Source organism: Calidris pugnax, unplaced genomic scaffold (assembly GCF_001431845.1).
Source record: "Calidris pugnax isolate Ruff unplaced genomic scaffold, ASM143184v1 scaffold39, whole genome shotgun sequence".
Classification (NCBI taxonomy): Eukaryota; Metazoa; Chordata; class Aves; order Charadriiformes; family Scolopacidae; genus Calidris; species Calidris pugnax.
In genome coordinates, this window is record NW_015090828.1 from 9,625,146 (window position 1) to 9,637,177 (window position 12,032).

Consider the following 12,032-nt stretch of genomic DNA (forward strand, 5'->3'; position numbering starts at 1 on the left):
CCCCGGGGAAAGCACCGCTGCTGGGCATCCCTCCACCAGCAGCTGGTCTGGTCCAAGGAGCTGGGCTGGGGTCCCCACCACGTCCCACCTCAGTAGGGGCAGTGGGGCTGGGGGAGAGTGGTGGAGCAGGGGTAGGAGCAGAGGTTCCTGGGGGATTGGTGGGGCCGGTGGCAGGCAGGGGCGAGCCGGTGGCGGAGGAGGCTTTCTTGCCACAGGATTCACAGCAGAGCTTGTTGTAGCCGGGGATGGAGCAGTAGCGGGCCAGGACCTCCATCTGGCAGAAGATGGACTTGTCCCCAAGGCATGGCTCCCCTGGAGAGGGACAGAGCGGTGTCAGACAGCACCAAGGATGAAGGTGGCATTAGAGTCCCCCCACCCCTGCACCTTCCTGATGGTCCTAAAGGACTATGCGGTCCCCTCTTGGAGGGTGCTGCCCAAACTTGCTATTGCTCTTTGCCCCAAGGTAGCAATTTTTGGCAATGCTTGTATAGGGAGGTGGGGGGGTTGAGGGAGTCAGGAAACAGAGCCGAAGAGCTCGAGGTTTCTGTGCAGAGGAGAAAAACCAAGAGAGCAAGGGATGCTCCAAACCAGCACCATAAATCAGACCGTGATGCATCTCGCCCCAGGTATGAAGCACCCTAAGCAACCTTGCCCGGAGCAAGGGGCAAAAGCCAGAAGCCATCTCCTGGCTTGGGCCAGCACAGGAGGCTGAGAAAAATTCACAGGACAAAAGGAAATCCAGCATAAAATCCGTGGTGGCCAGCCCAAGGCAGAGGGACCCTGTAGATCCCAGCCTCCGCAAGGTGGCAACCCAGCGGCAGGCTCTGCGAGTAGCGGCAGGGAGGATGCAGCAGGGAAGGGAAAACCTCCCCAAAACCACTGCTGGATGCGCATCCTCCCTCCCAGCATCCTGCATTTCCCACGGGAATAACCTATCCCTGCAGAAGACATTGGGAGGGTCATAGAATCATCTCGGTTAGAGAAGACCCTTGGGATCATCAAGTCTGACCATCTACCCTACTCTACAAGATTCTCCCCTACACCATATCCCCCAACACCACATCTAAACGACTCTTAAACTCATCCAAGGATGGTGACTCAACCACCTCCCTGGGCAGCCTATTCCAGTCTCTGACCACTCTTTCTGTGAAGAATTTCTTCCTAATGTCCAGTTGCAGCTTGAAACCATTCCCTCTCCTTCTGTTGTTAATTACCTGTGAGAAGAGACCAGCACCAACCTCTCTACAGTGTCCTTTCAGGTAGTTGTAGAAAGTGATGAGGTCTCCCCTCAGCCTCCTCTTCCTCAAACTAAACAGTCCCAGCTCCCTCAATCGTTCTTCATACAATTTGTTCTCCAGGCCCTTCACCACCTTCGTTGCCCTCCTCTCCACCCGCTCCAGCACCTCCAGATCTCTCTTGTGTTGAGGTGCCCAAAACTGGACACAACACTCCAGGTGTGGCCTCCCCAGCGCTGAGTACAGGGGGACAATCACCTCCCTGCTTCTGCTGGTCACCCTATTTCTAACACAAGCCAGGATGCCATTGGCCTTCTTGGCCATTCCGGGAAGCGTCGCCCTTACCCGTGCAGCTACACTTACTGGAGGAGATCTTGCTAACGGGGTTTTTGGGGCCGTCCTGGGGCACCCGCTGGCCTTTGGGTGTGCTGTGGTCACCAGTGCTGGCCGTGATGCCGGAGAGCTTCCCTGCAGAGAGAACACCACGGATGCCCAGCCGCCACGGGAGGCTGGGGACACTTGAAATACCTCAGGAGGGTGTTTTGGTGGGGGATTTTGGTTGTTTGAAGGGATCTCCTTAAAAACGAGGTCCCTTGGGGAGGTCTTAGTTGGCCCGGCACTTAAGCCACCCAAAAAACCCCGAGATTAACTCCAGAATGTCCATTTCCATGGTACCCTCAGCCCATTGCATCCCCAAACTGCCAGAAAACCCAAAGCCATCTACAGCAAATATCAGGGCCAACATTTTGGCTAGCGTTTAACCCTTTCTCTGCCAGCAGCAGGAGGGACATCCAACGCGACCTGCTTTGCCCGGCAGCCGAGATGGGCTGGAGGCATGGGAAGGGGTTGGTTCCCACCAGCGTGTCCCCTGCCCCAAAGTGCCACCTCCTCCTCCTCCTCCTCTCTCACCTGGGCAGAGGGCCACATGGCAGACCTGGACGGCCTCTGGTTTGTCTCCCTCGCAGCGCCCACCGCTCTCGCTGCCTTTGCAAACCACCTGCCGCTGCTGGACACCTTCCCCACAGGTCGCCGAGCACTGCACCCAGAGAGACAGGGGTGGGATGGGGTGGGATGGGAGCCAGCACACCCCAACAGCCACCCCGGAGGTGTATTGGCAAGTATTTTCAGATTATAGAATGCTTATAGTTGGAAGGGACCTTAAAGACCATCCAGTTCCAACCTTCCTGCCATGGGCAGGGACACCTTCCACCAGACCAGGTTGCTCCAAGCCCCATCCAGCCTGGCCTTGAACCCCTCCAGGGATGGGGCAGCCCCAGCATCTCTGGGCAATCTATGCCAATGTCTCACCACCCTCACAGTAAAGACTTTCTACCTGATATCTAATCTGAATCTTCACTTTTTCAGTTTAAAACCATCACCCCTTGTCCTGTGGCTCCACCGCCTCATAAAGAGTCCCTCCCCATCTTTCCTGTAGCCCCTTTAGGTACTAGAAGGGGTTATAAGGTGAGGACTCCTTGGGTGGGTATTGCTTTCTGATAAGGGCTTTCCCTCCCCCTCTCCAGCATCCCCCTCCCAACCCTCCACTCTCCACTGGGATGCTATTCCCTGCCTAATTTTGAATTTCCCCCCCAAAACCCCCCAGTGAGACCATCACAAACATCACCCACCCTTGTACCCTTATCCCCACATCCCTAGGAGAGCAGCCAGCTCTATAAGCACCCGGACTGCCCTCCCAGCCCCTATACCCCCCTCCTCCCGACCCTATTGGGGAGGGGGCGAGGTGGGGGGGTTTTCCTCCCCATTCCACAACTCACCTAAGACCAGGCTCCCGTCCTCCACTGTGCGGGGCAGGGCAGGCGGCCGCAGGGCCGGCGGGTCTCGGGTCGCTGGCCGGGGCAGTACTTGGTGTGCAGGGTACGGTTGGTGCCGTCCTGCAGGCGCTGCACGCACTGCACCCCCCGCGCCTGCACCCCCAGCTTGCCGCAGGACTTGCTGCAGGCACCCCACTCCTCCGCCACCCAGCTGCCAAAAAAAAGAGAGGGATGGAGATGGGGAAGGTGTTAATGGACATGGTGGGGTGTGGGGGAGCGTTAGGCCCCCCTAACACAACCCCAAATACCCACGTAGGTATGTATATCACAGAATCTTAGTGGTTGGAAGGGACCTCCGAGATCATCGAGTCCAACCATATTGAAAAAAAAAAACCAAAAAAACACAAACAAACAAACAAACAAACCCCCACAAACCCAAAAACACCACCCACCAACTAAACCCCACACCCACAACCCCACACACAACACCCCACCACAAACCAATAATCTCGGGCACTAGAGCATGCCCTGAAGAGCCATGTCTACACGTTTCTTCAATACCTCCAGGGATGGTGACTCCACCACCTCCCTGGGAAGGCTCTTCCAGTGCCTGACCACCCTCTCAGTCAAATAATTCTTCCCAATATCCAATCTAAACCACCCCTGCCCCAACTTCAGACCATTTCCTCTGCTCCTGTCATTATTCCCTTGGGAGAAGAGGCCAACCCCCACCTCTCTACACCCTCCTTTCAGGGAGTTGTAGAGGGCAAGGAGGTCTCCCCTCAGCCTTCTCTTCTCCAAACTCAACATGCCCAGGATATACATGGATACATGGATAGTAGGGGATGGGACTACCTTGGGGTGGCCAGCAGGGGACTTACACTGGCTGGGAGCACTCCTGGAGGTTGCAGCGCCGCCGGATCGGTTTGGGCTTCTTGCCGTTGTCACAGAAGTTCCTGTGCACCATCCGGTTGTCGCTTTTCCGTCGGCAGCCGTACTTGGTGTATTGAATGCCTGGGGTTTGGGGTGGGCCAAAGAATGGGCAGAGAGGCAATGGGTGCGGGGGTCCCACCAGTTCCCAACCCCCATCCCTCTCCTTCATAGAATATAGAATCATCTCGGTTGGAGAAGACCCTTGGGATCATTGAGTCCAACCATCTACCCTACTCTACAAAGTTCCTCCCTACACCATATCCCCCAATACCACATCTAAAGGACTCTTAAACTCATCGAAGGATCGTGACTCAACCACCTCCCTGGGCAGCCTATTCCAGTCTCTGACCACTCTTTCTGTGAAGAATTTCTTCCTAATGTCCAGTTGCAGCTTGAAGCCATTCCCTCTTGTTCTATCACTAATTGCTTGGGAGAAAAGACCAGCACCAACCTCTCTACAATGTCCTTTCAAGTAGTTGTAGAGAGTGATGAGGTCTCCCCTCAGCCTCCTCTTCCTCACACTAAACAGTCCCAGCTCCCTCAATCGTTCTTCATATGATTTATTCTCCAGGCCCTTCACCAGCTCCATCCCCGCTGGGACACGTGCTCTGGGAATGTCACCACTCAGGTGGGACCCCAACCAGCACTTCACCCCGGCTTGCAGAGGATGCTCGTGTGGGTGCTGGACACACCCCCAGCTTCCTGGGGTCACCCAGGCTGCCATGGGGTGCACACACAGAGAGGGGGGAAGCAGACTCAGCCTTCTCCTCGCTCCCTCCCCCAACCTGCTCCCCCCAAAACCCAGACAAACTCAAGACATCAGAGTTTCCTGGGGGGAGGAGCAGCCACAAGCACTCAGCGAGCTGCAGATTTGGCTTTATTTCTCCAGATGGGGAAAATAAAAAATAAGGCAAGCCCAGCCAAAGCAGTGCTGGAACCTGCCAAAAAAGCTGTGGTGGCTTGGGAGCCGACCAGACTGGGGCTAAGCCAGCCTTAACCATGAGCTGTCTGCTGCCCTACTGGGAGCTCTGGGGCAGCAAGGTCCAGGGAGCCAGCCAGGGCTCCTCGTCCAGCTCTGCAAGTCCCAAAATCTTCCACCCACAAGCTGGATGCCGCAAGGTGAAAGGCATGATGTCTTCTCCACCATTTGAGGGTCAGATTAGGTTGGAGGGGAGGCCTCTGGACCCTCTGGTCCAGCACCCGCTCAGAGCAGGGTCACCTTCAAAATTAGATCCCACTGGCCATAATGGGTAAAGGTTTTCAGCAGCAGCCCCCTGATGCCAGCATGGGGGCACACATGCTTCCTCAAAGAGGGAAAAATCCAGCAATAACTCTGCCAGGAGCTCACATGTGCTACCTGCCCTCCAACACAGCCAGTCCACACCTACCTCCATGCAAGCTTTAGGAACACTCATCCACAACATCCCCACCTGTTGGCTCAAATGGGGTTAAAAACAGCCAACGAATTAAAAAATCATAGAAGGTACACGGATAGAAAAGGGTAGGTACACACCATCACATAAGCCTGTTTTCATAAGAAATCTGGCTAAAACACTTAATCTAAACTTCTCTGCAATAATGTTTTTTAACACTCACGCTAAATGCCCCAAATTACAGAGGTGCAAAGAACATGGGTATGTTGGGGTGTGAAGAAGAAAGCCAGGCCTCCCCGCGGTACCAGCTCTAGGTCTAAAGCCTTGCGATGTGTCATCTCAGGGAGAAACCATTTCAAATGGCACCTGCACGTTTCCAAGCCCCAAAGGGCTAATGTACTGCCTCACATACCCAACCACCCCTCCAAGACCATGCTGGAGCCTGCTACAAAGGGAAAGCTACCTCCTCCACACGCCTTGGAGCACTGAGACCAGCTCTTGAGGGCCCACTCGTAGGAATCCATCTCCTCAAGCAGGACGTTGTTGTTTCCGATCATGGGCAGCAGGTCTTCGTGGATGATGTACCTGTACATCAGGCTGCTCCTCGCCTCCTCCTCCTGAGGGATGACCTGCAGGCAGAGAAAGGACAATCAGAGAGGGAGAAGACGACAGAATGATACCATGGGACAGGGAAGGGAAGAGGAGGCCATCAAAGAAAAAACAAGTGAACAATGACCACATGGAACAGTACACACAAGAGTAGGAGAAACAAAGCCCATTACTACCTCCAACATGATTAGGTGGGCTCTGAGCATGGAGTCTACCCTTCAGGAACATACCTCTCCAGCTGTGGAGAAAAACACTGCCCAAACATCGCAACTCCAGCATTGGGTGGCATGCCCTTGGCCTCTCCTCTGTCTATACCCAAAGCCAGCATCAGCTGTGGGGACGGACACCTATCCTTCCCTGGGTGCCCAGGGAACTCAATCCCTAACTCCCCCAAATACCAGTATAACTAAAAAGAGGCACGGAGTCATAAGCAGTTGCTGCACAGAGCAAAATACAGTTGGACTCAAAGGCAAACACACAAGAGATGTGTCCTTATGCCATTCTTGCACACAACTCATTGCCCCTTCCATTTGGCTAGTTCATTCCATACCCTATGCCCTTTCTCTACCAAAATCCTTCCACCTCCTCCTATACACATCTCAGACCCTGTACCTCTGGGTGACAGTCATTCCCGATGCCCCCAGAGGGTGGATCAGCCAGGCTTACCAAAACACTGATGGCCTCGTGCAGGGGACCGCTGGTTTTCAGGCTCTCCTTGCCATGTTCAACGGTGTATTCCCACTCCAAGCCCATCTCAATGAACACTTGGCTTTTGGCTTCTTTGCCCTTGGCGTTGAGGATGAAGTTACCCGTGGCTTGATTCTTAACAGCTGGAGGAGAAAAGGGGGATTTCAACGTCATGTCCTCTGGTCCTACCTTTGAAGGACTGGTATGACCCAAATAAGACCCTTTGGGTGGCAATTACAGAATGACTGAATCACAGAATGCTATGGGGTTGGAAGGGACCTCTGGAGATCATCTAGTCCAACCCCCTGCCAAAGCAGGTCCTCCTAGAGCACAGGAACTTGTCCAGGTGGGTTTTGAATGTCTCCAGAGAAGGAGACTCCACCACCTCTCTGGGTAGCCTCTTCCAGGGCTCTGCCACCCTCAAAGTGAAGAAGTTCCTCCTCGTGTTTAGGTGGAACTTCTTATACTCCAGTTTGTGCCCATTTCCTCTTGTCCTGTCCCTGGGCACCACTGAAAAAAGACTGGCCCCATCCTCCTGACACCCACCCTTGAAGTATTTATAGGTGTTGATCAGATCCCCCCTCAGCCTTCTCTTCTCCAGACTTAAAAGACCCAAGTCCCTCATCCTCTCCTTGTAAGGGAGATGCTCCAGAGGATGCTCGTGTGGGTGCTGGACACCCCCCCAGCTTCCTGGGGTCACCCAGGCTGCCAGGGGTGCACACACGGAGAGGGGGGAAGCAGACTCAGCCTTCCCCTCGCTTCCTCCCCAACCTGCTCCCCCCAAAACCCAGACAAACTCAAGACGTCAGAGTTTCCTGGGGGGAGGAGCAGTCACGAGCACTCAGCGAGCTGCAGATTTGGCTTTATTTCTCCAGATGGGGAAGAAAAAAAAAGACAGCACACGGCAATTGTCAGAACAGGGCTGAGAAAGAGGTGGTGGGTGAAGAGAAAGGTAAACTACAGAATACTCACCGATGCTGTGGGATGCTGGCTCCATCTCTTCTATCTGAAGGTGTCTCGCTCCAGCCGGAATCTCAAACATCTTCAAAACACCTGCGGAAAGGGATGGATGGAAGGAGGAAGGATGGAGGGAAGAGAAAGAAGAGCAGGTTTGCTCCACCTGGACATGCCCCAACGTGTGAATCCAGCTGAGCTTGAACTGAATCCACTCCCAAACCCGCCCCAAGCCTGCTCACCTGGCTGCTTGGGGGTCTTGGCCAGCGTGCCCTTCACCGTCCGGCAGTGGGAGTTGTCCCCCCCGCAGACCCCACACTTGTCATCCTGCTTCAGGGAGCCCACCTCCTTGTCACAGCCGACGTGCTGTCACCCGTGGGGAAGAGAAGACAAGCATGGGGTTACGTTCCTGCAGCCCACCCCATGGCTCCACCATCCCCATGGCCCTTTGATGCACACAGGGTCAGTCTTCGGGCCAAGCCACACGTCCCCAAGGGATAGGGGGTCAAGGGGAGGCACAAGCTCCCTCCTGGACAGGTTAAGGGACAGGGATGGTCACGCAGCAGCCATTAGCTCCTCACCACACACTCGCCCCGGACGCAGATGCTGTAGGGGTCTCGGTAGCTGCAGCGGGTACCATCGTGAACCACCTGGTTCATGAACACCACGTCCCCCGTTCCCTCAGACCGGCAGATCAGCTCACACTTCTGAGCATCTGGGGCAAAATAAAAAGTAAAGAGGAAAAAAAGGGGGCGGGGAGGGAAAGGTTTGCAGAAACACATTAGGGTGGGTGATCGAAAACAGAAACCCATCTCAGCTTGTACCCCGGAGCTCAGCCAGATTTCCAAAGCCCAGGCTATTCATGTGCCTTATCCCACCGGTTCCATCTGATGCTCAAGAGCCTGCACTTTTGCCCAGCACACTCAGGAAATGAAGAGAAGGCCACCAGAGTGGACGCGTTACGTGACACTGGAATGCATGAGGAACACCAAGCCAGGCAGGAGAACCTGGCCCCAGGCCCAGCCCAGAGCCACACGCTCCCCGCTCCAGGAGCGAGCAGGCAAACACGGTCATCCCACCACCTCCAAGGACAACAAGTCCTCTGCATGCCAAAGCACACAGATAAAACTTTTAGAGTAGCACAAATGGATTTATCCCTGGCTACCAGCATGAGGGGGGTCCACTCTTACTAACACAGGGGAAGTGGGGAGAGGTTTCAAGACGGGCTGATCATCTCAGCCCACCTCTGCTGCTCTTCAAGACAGCAGGAACCAGAGCCAACGTCTGGATTTCTCTGAGGGCAAGCACAAGAGACTGCTTTTAAGGACTTGGCTGTTTAACGCTGGCTTATTGAACTTTAGTTTCCAGCTCAGGAGCTTTTCACAACCCAAACTCTGTGCAGCTGGCACAGTCCCCACCCCGTGGTGATGGCCACCATGCGCTTGATCCCCTTGGGGAAAGAAGGCAATTTGGCTACTAGGACCCGCTGCCGCTCACCGTCGTGATGCTCGTAGGGAAGCCAGGAGTGCTTGCTGTTCTGGTGGGTGTAGTAGGAGTTGCGCTTGGAGCACTGCTGGGCACGGAAATCCTGGTAGGGCCCCGGGCACTCCTCGGCGTTGCACACTTGGTACTCGTAGGTGGCTCCTGGGCAGTGGCGCCCACCATACGCCGGGCTGGAAAATCAAGCAGGTGGGTTAAAAGAGCATCAGGAGGACATGCTGCTCAAACACAACATGGGTCAGCACCCAAACCATAGACCATCCAGTCTAAGAGTTAAAGTCTAAGTCTAAGACCATCTAAAGACCATCTAAAGTCTAAGTTAAAGACCATCCAGTTCCAACCCCCCTGCCCTGGGCAGGGACACCTCCCACCAGCCCAGGTTGCTCCAAGCCCCATCCAGCCTGGCCTTGAACCCCTCCAGGGATGGGGCAGCCACAGCTTCTCTGGGCAACCTGGGCCAGGCTCTCACCACCCTCAGAGTGAAAAATTTCTTCCTGAGATCTAATCTAAACCTCCCCTCTTCCAGTCTGAAGCCATTACTCCCCACCCTGTCACTACATGCCCTTGTAAAAAGTCACAGAATCACGGCCTTGTCAGAGTTGGAAGGGACCTCTAGAGATCATCTGGGCCAACTCCCCTGCTAAAGCAGGCACACCTAAAGCACAGTACTCAGGACTGCATCCAGGAGGGTCTTGAAGATGTCCAGAGAAGGGGACTCCACGACCCCCTGGGCAGCCTGTTCCGGGGCTCCATCACCCTCACCATAAAAAAGCTTTTTCTCATATTTGATTGGAACTTTCTACGTTCCCTTTCCAGCTTTCTTGTAGACCCCTTTCAGATACTGGAAGGCAGCTATAAGGTCTCCCTGGAGACCTCATATGTACGGCACAGCCCAGGCAGGAGCAGATGTCCCCATCCCTGCCAACTGAGTGCACCAGGGGAAGAGCGAGGAACCCCTGGACCTCGGCCACTTCCAGCTTTACCCCTGCTCAAAGGAGGGAGGTGGAGGCCAAACTTACGGGGGGTTGTCACAGCTCCGGCTGCGAGAGCGCACGCCTCCCCCACAGGTCCTGGAGCAGGAGCCAAACTTCGACCAGGAGCTCCAGCTGCCGTCCTGGCTGTAGGGCTGCTCCGACATCTTCCAGATGCAGTGACCCTTGAAGCACCACTGGAAGGGAGGAGAAAGTAGGGGTGAGCTCCATGCCTGCCCCTTCCGAGGCACTCAGCACCAGCAAAGAGAGCTCCTCCAACACCCACAGCCCTACAAAGACGGCTGGCAGTTTGCAAAGCACGGGAGGAAGGTGCCATCAGGCATGTCCCTCCCATCAGCAGGAGGACCAGGGGTGGTCCTCGGTGAATGCAACAGCCCTTCAGGCTGGACTGGGGACCATTAAGCTGCCTCATGTCACATCTCACCCAGGAACACAGGCAGCCCACAGCTTTGCTGTCAAGAGCCCGGCACAGCTCCACAGCCAGGGCAGAAAAAGCCAGCAGAGAAGAAGGGATAAGCAGGGCAGGCTCCCAACACATCCACACTTCAGCTCTGCAGCTGCATAAACCCACTCAAAAACTCCTGCAAGAAGCTGCTGAAGGCACAAGCCTGGGGCACGCAAGGATTCCTCTGCAAAACAAACCCCTTTGATTTTCTTTCTTTTTTACTTTATTGTTGAGCTCCTGGACTGGTTTTGTCTCTCCAGTCCAACAAGCACTGGATTACGCCTGGGTCCAGGACTGGATCAGCCCTGGGGACGTCTCCCCACTGGAGCAGGGGGGGTTGAACCAAAACCTTTTGCAAGGAGCACAGCAAGAAGCTGCTGGACACTTTTGTAGGTGATATCCAGAGCTCCACACTTCTTCCCAGGCGTACACACAATGTATGTGATGCTGCAGCATCACCCCATGGGCATCCAGACATGGGGTTTAACTCCAGCCCTGGGGAAAAACCCACTATGGACCTGAAGGAAGGACTTCCCAGTCCAGATGTTGTAGTCCCCTGGAGCCACGTGCCAGCGTGACACGTAACATGTCTGTACATGATTCAAAAAAACCCTCATTTTGGAAGCTTTTGGCAAACTGGCACTCAAGGAGGCTGCATCTTCAGTGAGACTGCTGGGATTTATACAGGAACTTATCAAAAGTTGCCGGATACTTCATGTCCAGCTGTTCTCCAGCAAAGAATCACCCAAAAACTACACAACCAGGCAGCATTTCCAACATATCCACCCTTTCATACTGTCCTAACGAGCAAGCTAAGAGAGCTCAAAGTAAAAAACCATCATGAGGTTGGACGTGGAATGACATCATCACTCTTTTGCCAGGTGACAAAACGAGTCCTGCTTCGCGGCAGAAGCAGATGGACCAGAAGAAGACCAAAGCCCTCATCCCAGGACAAACTGGGGAAAACAAGGAGTAAACACCAGCTAAAAACGGGGGACGCGCTGCCTGCTGCCCCTGAAGATGTCCCCATCCCCTCCCAAGGGAGGATGAGGCAGGACCAGCTCCTACCTTGCCTGGAGAGCACTCGGTCCCATCCAAGGGTGGCCCCTTCTTGGTCTTGCAGAAGTAAGGGTTGTCCGGGTGGCTGCACCACAGCTGCTTGCAGGGGTCGAAGGTGCGGAACTGGGGAGCACAGAGGAGCTGGGCTGGGACAGCAGCGGGGAGGTCCCTCCTCGTCCCCACATGGGCTGGCGGGGGGGTCCTGGGGAAGGGGGGCAATCCAGGCATGCAACCCGCATTGGCTCCCTACTCACCGCCGTGCACGTCTTGTAGCCCACGCCGAAGTCGAAGCGGCACTGCTCGTCCATGGAGTAGTTAATGCCCGGCAGCTCGGGTAAGGTGGGCCACTGGTGCTCGAAGGGGTCGTCCAGGAGGCAGTCGTAGGAGCTGCAGAGATGCAGAGCAGAGTCAGGTGTGGAGGATTTCCCACCTTCACCCCCCCCCCCCACCCCCGCCCCCCCCCCAAATTCAGA

General features: G+C 55.1%; 1 protein-coding gene across 1 annotated transcript in view; it reads right to left on the reverse strand.

Annotated features, from left to right (window-relative positions):
* Positions 1-4: 4 nt before the first annotated feature.
* ADAMTS14 (ADAM metallopeptidase with thrombospondin type 1 motif 14) overlaps positions 5-12,032 on the reverse strand; it is a gene marked incomplete at its 3' end in the record, with an annotated part of 71,765 nt that continues 59,737 nt past the window's right edge. The window contains 14 exon segments of the mRNA XM_014940356.1: positions 5-312; positions 1,599-1,703; positions 2,145-2,271; positions 3,011-3,218; positions 3,889-4,021; positions 5,777-5,942; positions 6,589-6,752; positions 7,582-7,662; positions 7,806-7,929; positions 8,145-8,278; positions 9,061-9,236; positions 10,083-10,231; positions 11,569-11,682; positions 11,814-11,946. Of these exon segments, the coding sequence (XP_014795842.1) occupies positions 5-312; positions 1,599-1,703; positions 2,145-2,271; positions 3,011-3,218; positions 3,889-4,021; positions 5,777-5,942; positions 6,589-6,752; positions 7,582-7,662; positions 7,806-7,929; positions 8,145-8,278; positions 9,061-9,236; positions 10,083-10,231; positions 11,569-11,682; positions 11,814-11,946 (2,122 nt within the window).